This window comes from Corvus brachyrhynchos, unplaced genomic scaffold, assembly GCF_000691975.1.
Source record: "Corvus brachyrhynchos isolate BGI_N302 unplaced genomic scaffold, ASM69197v1 scaffold130, whole genome shotgun sequence".
In the NCBI taxonomy this organism is placed as follows: Eukaryota; Metazoa; Chordata; class Aves; order Passeriformes; family Corvidae; genus Corvus; species Corvus brachyrhynchos.
The window spans coordinates 853043-862152 of NW_008236193.1; the positions used below are offsets into that span (position 1 = coordinate 853043).

The window sequence follows — 9110 nt, forward strand, 5'->3', positions numbered from 1 at the left end:
AGATGTATCCAAACTGCGGAGCTGCAGTGGAAACCCCCTGGAGTTCTGGGCAGGCAGGGCAAGCACGGCTACAACGTAGTGAAGGCTCGAAGCAACGGCGGGGGCAGGGTGGCCACGGCCCAGCTCCCAGCGGGGCAGGGAAGGTGGGCTTGAGATTCCAGGGTTTCTCTGGCAGAAGGAAAAGCAGCCGAAGAAAGCAGCTTCCTTCTCCACCCAAACGCTGGGGACTGAACTGTCCACACACCCAGGTGAAACAAAAGAGCAGCCAGATGCACCCCACCCCAATGGCTAGCTCTTTTGTTTTTCTGAAGTACTCAGAAGTTTGTCCCCCTAGCAACACATATGGGGAAAATTCCTTTAACAGAAAAAAAAACCAGGAGAGCTCCTGAAACCCCAACAATATCAAAGACTGCTTTTTTAATATCCCCCTTCATCCTTGAGATGCACCCTGGTTTGCCTTCTCAGTCCCATTCTGAAACAGGCAGGCCCCTCTGAAAAGGTACCACTGGCGAGTCCTCCCTCAGGGGATGAAAAACTCACCTTCCATCTGCCAGTGGTACGCGGCCCACATCCTCTCACCCATCAGAAAGACTTTTCCAGATGCCATCATCCTGCACTACATGGATGATATACTAGTTTGTTCCTGAGATCAGTCCTATTTAGACACTGTCCTAACTAAGACAATAAAGGCTATTGAAGACACCGGATTTGAAATCCGTGAAGACAAGATCCAGTGAACCTGCCCTTGGACCTACGTGGGACCCTGAATTGGCGAGTGGACCATCGTACCCCAACATGTCACCGTCAAAGATAACCCAGAGACCCTCCGCGACCTCCACCAGCTCTGCGGGTCCATCAGCTGCCTGCGTCCACTGCTGAGGATCACGACAGCGGACCTTGCACCGCTCAATCTTCTCCAAGGTAGTGATGACCTTGACTCACCCCGTGCCATCACTCATGAAGCCAGGAATTCCTGGACGAACATCCAGGAAGCGTTATCTTCCTGGCAGACACATAGGACTGACCCCACTCTCCCGTTCCAGCTCATTGTCCTGGGTGAGTCACCCAGGTTCACTGTGTTAATTTTTCAGTGGGACACTGCACAGAAAGATCCACTCCTTACCATCGAGTGGGTCTTCCTACACCATGAGCCTATTAAGACCATTACAACACGTCAAGAGCTGATGGCTCAGCTCATTATAAAAGCCAGGGCGCACCTCCGCACCCTTGTGGGGTGTGATTTCACACGCATTGACCTCCCATTGACCACTGGGGTTCTGGACCATTTTTTCCAGAACAATGAGCACCTCCAGTTTGCCCCTGACAGCCACACATGGCCAAATTTCCATTCACCAGCCTAGTCATAAGCTGTTTAATTTGGCTTTCCATTTGGCCCCAAAATCACTCCAAAGTCAAACACCCCTAAAGGCCCTGACCATTTTCACAGATGGCTCAGGGGCATCACAGAACTCTGTTATGACTTTGAAAGGTTCAAAGACGCAGAAGTGGGAGTCTGACGTCGATTGTTCAAGGATTCCCGCAGATTGCAGAGCTAGCAGCTGTTGTCAGGGCTTTTGAGACCTTCGAAGAGCCAATTCATCTGGTCACTGATTCGGCATATGTGACCGGTGTAGTTGCTAGAGCTGAACACTCCTTGCTAAAGGAGGTGTCAAACCCAAATTTACACAGGTTGCTTTCAAATTTAATTTACCTCTTCTCCCACCGAAACCCACCATTTCATATAATGCATGTGAGGTCACACACCGACTTCCCAGGACCCATTGCAGAGGGCAGTAGAAGAGCAGATGCCCTGGCCATGCCTGTGCAGACTGCTAACGTACCTGACATCTTTGCACAGGCCAAGAGGAGCCACGGCTTTTACCATCGGAATGTGCCAGCCCTCATGCGCATCTTCCACCTACCCCGCGACCAGGTGAGGGCCCCAGCTGCCAGCAGCACTGAGTTCCATCACTGGGCTCCAGGGTTAACCCCTGCCAGTTGTGGCAGACAGATGTGACCCACTATCCGGCATTTGGCAGGCAGAAATACATGCACGTGTCCATTGACACATTTTCAGGAGCAGTGTTTGCTTCAGCTCATGCAGGAGAGAAGGCCAAAGATGTCACCAGGCACTTTCTCCTGGCATTTGCCACCTTAGGTGTCCCGGAACAAATTAAAACTGACAATGGCCCTGCCTACACCTCCCACAAACTCAGGGATTTTTTCAGTCAGTGGGGGGTGAAGCATGGCGCAGGCATACCAAGCTCCCCTACAGGACAGTCAATTGTTGAAGGGGCCCACGGCACCATTAAGCGGGTCCTCGATCAGCAGCAAGGAGGGACAGAGATCAGTTCTCCTATTGAGAGGCTCTGTAAAGCCCTTTTCACGATAAATTTCCTAAACTGCTCATCCACAGAGCCAAACCCCCCTGTATTCTGGCACTTCTCCAATTAGGCCCGAGCTAAGCTGGATGAGAAGCCGCTGGTGCTGATCAAAGATCCTGAAAGCCAACAAATACTGGGCCCTTTCCCTTTGATAACCTGGGGGAAGGGGTATGCCTGCATATCAACACCATCAGGCCTGAGGTGGCTCCCAGGCAAGAACATAAAGCCTTACACTGGCCCAGCAAACACTGCTCCCAAAGACACAGCCGTGCCTGGAGCCGATGCAGAACAACCCAAGGACCAAAGAAACACAGCCCGGAGACGGAGACAATGCAAATTTTCACCGCAGACACTGACCTGCCATCCCACAACCAGAGCTGTGACCGGATAAGCTTACAGCACTGACATGTTCCCATACCCCTGTTACCATTCCCCTTTTGTTCCTAGCTTCTTAGCTAATAAAGAAGGGGGAATGTAAAGAGGGAGGGAATGGAAGGCCGCCCCCCAAAACTGCAAATTTTTAACTCTGTTTAAAACTCTAGCAGAAACACCTGCCAACCCATACTCCATCAGGAAACCCAGCATTTGTCCCACCACCACCCTCTAGATGTTCCTGGTACCACTGGCAGCAGAGGCTTGAACTGTACTGCAGCCAAAAAGAGACCCTGGCAAAGACTACCCCCTCCATGAGAAAATCCATACCAGTGTCCAGAGAAAAAATCCCCTGAAGGATTTGAGGACCTGTTGGGATGACGGGTTGTGGGTGTTTCTGATTGTTTTTGTTGTTTAATGTATAATTGGTTGTTTGGGGTGTTTGGTTCTGGGATCTCTGGGAGAGGCCTCTTTAATTAATACAGAAAAGAGGAGTTGTGGTGGCAGATTGACCAGTGGTACAAGAGACAGAGCGAGTTCTTGGTAAGACAGTCTCTGGTGCCAAACACTTAGCGGTTATGGTAAGGGAAAGGAGCCTCTCCCAGGATGTTCTGTTATGGTAGTGTACCCCAGTTCTGCTTCCCCAGCTGGCTCCTGGTGTTTGCCACACCCCTGTATTTAAGCCTGAGCTGCCACGTGTTCGGGGTCATTTGCCTCTGGAAACCTTCACAAGTTGTAGCAATAATCTGCTTTTTGTGGAACTCTACACAAGGACCCTTCTCAACTCCTTGCCGTCGGCTTAATATTACTGGGGCCATCCCTGCATCTGTGTGCTCACACATGAGAGCCATGGGGCTGGCTGGGACCCCAGTAATACCGTGTCACCTTCCAGGTGGGTCTGTGGGGTGGCACAGGGATGGGGCTGCGTGGGAGCCCCAGTCCTGGGAGTGGGAGGTTGTTCTTTCTGAGCATCCCCAGGGGATGTGACCCCAGTGCTGACGAAAATCTCTGCTCGCTCAGTTGGCAGATTTACCGGTCTCTGCTCTGGAAAGCCTCGGGCTGCCTAGAGATGGCACGGGCAATCCAGCGGCTCGGCAGCTCCGATACGCGACAAGTGACAGCTGTAAAGCTGTCATCAAAGCAGAAGCAAACAGTAGAAATATAGCCCAGACTCCGTGCCTGTATTCCTGTTTTCTTTGTTCCTCCTGACCCAGGAGAGACGGGAGAGTCTGTTCGCAGAACGAGAGGCAGGAGCAAGAGGGGCAGGGCCCGCTGGGATCGCTGCTTTATTCGGGGGAAGGGAAAGGGGAGAGCAGGGGGTGGACCCGTGGTAACCAGCCAATCGGACTCTGCTTCGGGGGAGTCTGTGCTGCTTTCAAGTCTTACCCGCGCTTGGAACAAAGGGGATTCAGAGCACATGGCAGGGACAAGTCCGGATATGCCTGGGCAGTCCCGGGGCCGGGCTGCACTTCTGGGCAGGCAGCGACAGGCGTGGGCAAGGGTCACCCACACATTGTTTTCTGGCATCAGGGGTAACATGGTAAGTCCTTGCTCTGTCTCAGCTTGAGTCAGGACCATCCACCAAATGATCCACACCATCATCATCTTCTGAAGGTTGCCTGTTGGTTTGTTGGTCCACACTGTTGTCATCTTCTGAAGGTTGCCTGTTGGCACTTTTAATGTCGCAAATCAGGGCGAACACACCTTACAGGTACCCACCGCACAGCGGTATCTGTGGAAACACAAGCATACCCGCATACGTGACAAGGTCCCATGGGCCTTCCCACTCGTTAGTGAGCAAATCTCGTACCCAGACTTTCGCTCAGGGCAGGTGCGTTTCGCCTGAAGACTGCAACGAGAAGGAATGATTCAAAAGAACAGGATTATCAGAATTTGGTGGCACTGTAAGATAATTAATTGTGTATAAAGCTTTTGCCAACCGGCTCTGTGGGGATTCTCCAGTCATTCCCCCTTTTTGTTTTTCCAAAACACGCTTCAAAGAGCCATGAGCACGTTCAGTAATAGCTTGACCAGTGGGAAAATGGGGAATACCAAATTTATGGGTTACACCCCACTGTTGTAAAAACCTCTGCATCTTCTGTGAGACGTAGGCAGGACCATTGTCAGTTTTTACAGAGGAAGACACGCTCAAAACAGCAAAAGCCATTTGCCAGTGGGCGATAGCATCACGACTTTTCTCTCCTGTATGTATGGACGCCCACATGGCAGAGGAGAAGGTATCGACAGAAACACGTACATATTTGTATTGACCGAATTCAGCAATATGGGTAATATCTGCCTGCCCAATTTGCAAGGCTTGCAGACCTCTGGGGTTAACACCTGCCGGTAACGGCGCAGCGAACCCTTGACAATCAGGACAAGAACTGATAATATTACGAGCCTCAGCAGAAGTTAATGAAAATTCTTTCTGCAAGGCATGAGAGCCTTGGTGAAAGAAATCATGCGAGGCTTTAGCTTGTGCTAATTTGTCAGGTTGAGGCGTCCTCCATGCAGGGTTGGCCAATTAACAGCTCTGGCATTACCTTCCGCTATAAATCCTGGCAAACTGGTGTGGCTCCTTATATGTAGAACATAATGGGGAGGGACTCAGTTCTGAATTGCACACCACAAAGCTTTCAACAGTGAAAAAAGAACAGCATTATTAACTTCTTTCAAAAGAGAGCAATCAAGATGCTGTGTAGTATCTGCAACATAAGCAGAATCAGTAACGAGATTCAATGGTACATGAGAGAATTGCTGGAATGCCATGGCCACAGCCTTTAATTCGACAAGCTGGGCAGAGCCTGACTCGTGGCCTTCCAGCATCTGCCACCCAGACTCATCCTTCCAGGTAAGGCCTTTCCTGTTCTTCCTGATCCATCAGTAAAGACAGTGGGTCCTTGCAGCGGTACACGGCTGTTTTTTGGCCGCAAGGACAAACTGGTTGATTTTGCCAATCGTAATAACTTGTGGCTGGGCAAATGGTAAGCAATCTGCCCAGAAAAGTTTTGCAATGCACTCTGCAAAGGAGCACAAATTGCAGAACTCCATTCAAAATATTCTTGCTGAATAGGAATTACAATTTTTGCAGGATCTTTGGCCATCAACTGCAGGCACCTCTGCCGGCACTTGATAATCAGTTGGGCAATGAGCTCAAACAGCGTAGATGCTGTTTTCTTAGGCTGGTGAGGCAAAAAGACCCATTCTAAAATGTGCAAAGGATCAGGCCATTGATCACCCCGCTGTGCAATGATGCCTGTAGGATGGAAATCTGGAGTGACAAGAAACACAAGGATATCAATGGTGAGGTCCACCCAGTAGACCTGATGCTTTGAAATCACTTGCTGCACTTCTTCCAGTGCTTGTTCTGCTTCAGGGGTTAACTTCCTTGTCGAAGTTAACTCTGGGTTCCCTTTAAGGATGTTAAACAATGGGGATAATTGTGCTGTGGTCAGTTCCAAATAGGGTCTCAAGACAATTTATGGTACCCAAAAGTTTCTGTGCATCATTCAAAGTCCAGATTGATTTTTCAAACTGAAGATTTTGTGGCTGCACAAAAGTATTTTCACTTCCAGATATCTCCAGGGTGCCTGACATTGCACCTTTTCTGGAGCTATCTGCAAGGATAATTTTGCAGTGCTTTGAGCAGATGTGGTTGGATTTGCAACAGCTCATCTTTTGTAGGAGTTGCTACCAGTATATCGTCCATATAGTGATAGCAACAGGCTCCAGGGAACTGTTCCCTAATACCAGACAAGGCTTGTGCAACATACCATTGACAATTGATTGGGTTCTTTTTCATACCTTGTGGCAACACTTTCCATTGATATCGTTCCACGGGTTTTGCATGATTAACAGATGGCACTGTAAATGCAAATTTTGGAATATCTTTTGGATGCAGTGGAATGGTAAAAAAACAATCCTTCAGATCAACAATCAATATGTCCCACTTAGCAGGTATCATTGTGGGGGATGGCATTCCAGGCTTTAAAGCACCCGCACTCTCTATTACTGCGTTAATTTGACGCAGGTCATGGAGCAATCTCCATTTCCCTGATTTCTTTTTGATCACAAAGACAGGTGTATTCCAAGGGCTCATAGAAGGTTCAATGTGCCCTTGTTTTAATTGTTCCTGGACCAATTCATGAAGGGCAACTCATTTTTCTTTTGGTGGGGGCTACTGGGTTTCCCAGATAGGTTGTTCTGTAAGCTACCGTAGCGGCGGTGTAGGGTGCTTCATGCCCTTCTGCACAGTGGCCCCAGTCAAAAATTCATCCCCACTTTCACCCCCCAGGCTGCCAGATCATCTCATCCCCACACACTGAGGGGTGCTGCAGTGATGTAGGGACGGACAGCGGCTATTTGTCCTTCTGGGTTTGTGATCAACACAGGTTTAGTACTCAAGTAGCTTTGTGTAGAGCCCCCAAGGCCAGCAACAGCAGACCCCACTGGCATTGTAGGCCACAAGGGAGGCCATGCAGTGGCAGATTTGACAGTGACATTGGCTCCTGTGTCTATCAATCCCTTGATGGTTACATGTGATGGAGCCATGCCTTGCACTTCCAAAGTACAAACCGTTCTCTGGTCAGAGATGTTTTGAGTCCAATACACTTGAGGTAGCCCCGTCGATCCGAAGCCTTGATCCCCTCGTAGTCTGGAATCTGGTTTTGGGACACAAGACTTAAAAGGCACAAGTTGAGCAGTATGAGTCTGAGCAGGTAGGGTAACAGGAGGACTGGGGGTTGACACCATAGCATATATTTGTCCCATGTAATCAGCATCCACAACCCCCAGATGTACAAAGATACCTTGCACTGTCACACTCGAGCTCCCTATTAGCAACGCACTGAGCCCCTGACCCATGGCTCCAGGCGCTGCTAGGGGGGCTTTGTGTACCTGCTGCGAGTCTAAGATGACTGTGCTGGCAGTGGAAACATCCATGCCAGCAGCTCCTCTTGTCCACCCGGTGGGGTGGTTGCATAAGCTTGCATGGGGTGTGGCCCCTCGGAAGTGTTTGTGTCAGTGCGTGCTTCCCTTTCGCGCTCTTCTTCCCGCTTCCCTGGTGTGTGAGGGGCTGCCCATTCGCATGGAATTTAGATTTGCAGTGCTCTGTATAACGTCCTGGCTTTGCGCACTTAGTACAAAGTTCCACCCCGGGTGTTCCTTTCGGGTTTTTTGGCACACTTGATAATTGGTTCTTGTGGGGACACTGAGCTTTGGTGTGACCTTGTTGTCTGCAGCTATAGCAATGATGCTGTACCTCCACTGCAGCTGCAAGAGAGTCTGCTAGCATGGCCACATGGTAGGGAGCACTTCCTACCTTGGAACAAGCATGTATTATCTCCTCCAAAGAAGGAGAGTCACTCGGCAAGAGATCTATGGCTTTCCAACACTCATCGTTTGCATTATCCTTTGCTAACTGCAAGAACATCTGCTCCCTTGCTGTCGGATCCGCTATCTGTTTGCCTAAGGCATCCTGCAGGCGATCCAAAAATTGCATATATGGCTCATGTGCACCCTGCTTTATCGAGGTGTATCGTTGTGTTGGTGAGGACATATATGCAACCTTCGTAAGAGCCTGCATACCCAAATCATGAGACTGAGCTAAGATAGAAGGATGCAGACGAGTGTGTAGCTGTGGGTTATCCAAAGGAGGGAATCCCAGCAGCTGAGCCACGCCTGCTCCGAAACGAGGATCATACGGAGATAATTTAAAATTGCTCATTGTCATTGCTTCAGCAAATTGACACCAAACAGACTCAAATGTTAAGTACTGAATTGGAGAGCAAAACAATCTTGTTATTAGCTTCACATCAAAGGAAGTCAGATCTTGTGCAGCTAAAAACGACAGCATCTTTGCTACGGCTGGGGATGCCAAACCATGCTTTGTAGCTATTTTGCCCAGTTCTGAAAGCACTTCCCAATTAAACTCAACGTATTGATTTGGTCCCTGACCTCCGCTTCTAATGACAGGGAACGCTCCCATTGCCCCCTCAGAACTCATTTGATTGTTCAGAGCAAAAGGATGCCCAGGCATAGGAATACAGTCTGCCAGTTCGAAGTCTCCTCTGAGACTTGTTAGTGCTTTGATCTGGTTCCAAAAGCTTTCCGGGTCATAAGCAGATACTGTTAGTGAGACTGGTTGTACCGTGAGCACGTGTTCCGGAGGATTTGCGGGTGTCACGGAGGGAGTATTTCCCTTGCTGGGGTCCCGTCCCAGCGTCTTGCCCGTATCGGTCACCGGGCGCCGGCGCCAAGGGCTGAAGGCTGATCGGCGCATGCGCGAGAGGCGCAGCGCAAGCAAAGGCCGGTCCATTGGAGGAAAAGCGGGGGAATCCACCACAGGGGGGGGCC

The 9110-nt window shown here is 49.9% G+C and overlaps 1 protein-coding gene and 1 long non-coding RNA gene across 3 annotated transcripts in view; one reads left to right on the plus strand and one right to left on the minus strand.

Moving 5' to 3' along the window:
• The window catches only part of LOC103620810 (unconventional myosin-Vb-like), a 21043-nt gene that overhangs the window by 2873 nt on the left and 9060 nt on the right, over positions 1–9110 (plus strand). Inside the window, 4 exon segments of the mRNA XM_017738968.1 lie at positions 811–921; positions 1533–1666; positions 1859–1933; positions 2455–2552. Of these exon segments, the coding sequence (XP_017594457.1) occupies positions 811–921; positions 1533–1666; positions 1859–1933; positions 2455–2552 (418 nt within the window).
• On the minus strand, positions 3919–9027 carry LOC108447968. 2 transcript variants are annotated; one of them, XR_001863715.1, is made up of 3 exons: positions 8905–9027; positions 5300–7417; positions 3919–4488 (listed from the first exon to the last, which is right to left on the minus strand). It is a non-coding gene; the product is annotated as an uncharacterized LOC108447968 (long non-coding RNA). The 2 variants fall into 2 exon arrangements; XR_001863714.1 differs by having other exon boundaries at positions 5300–7436.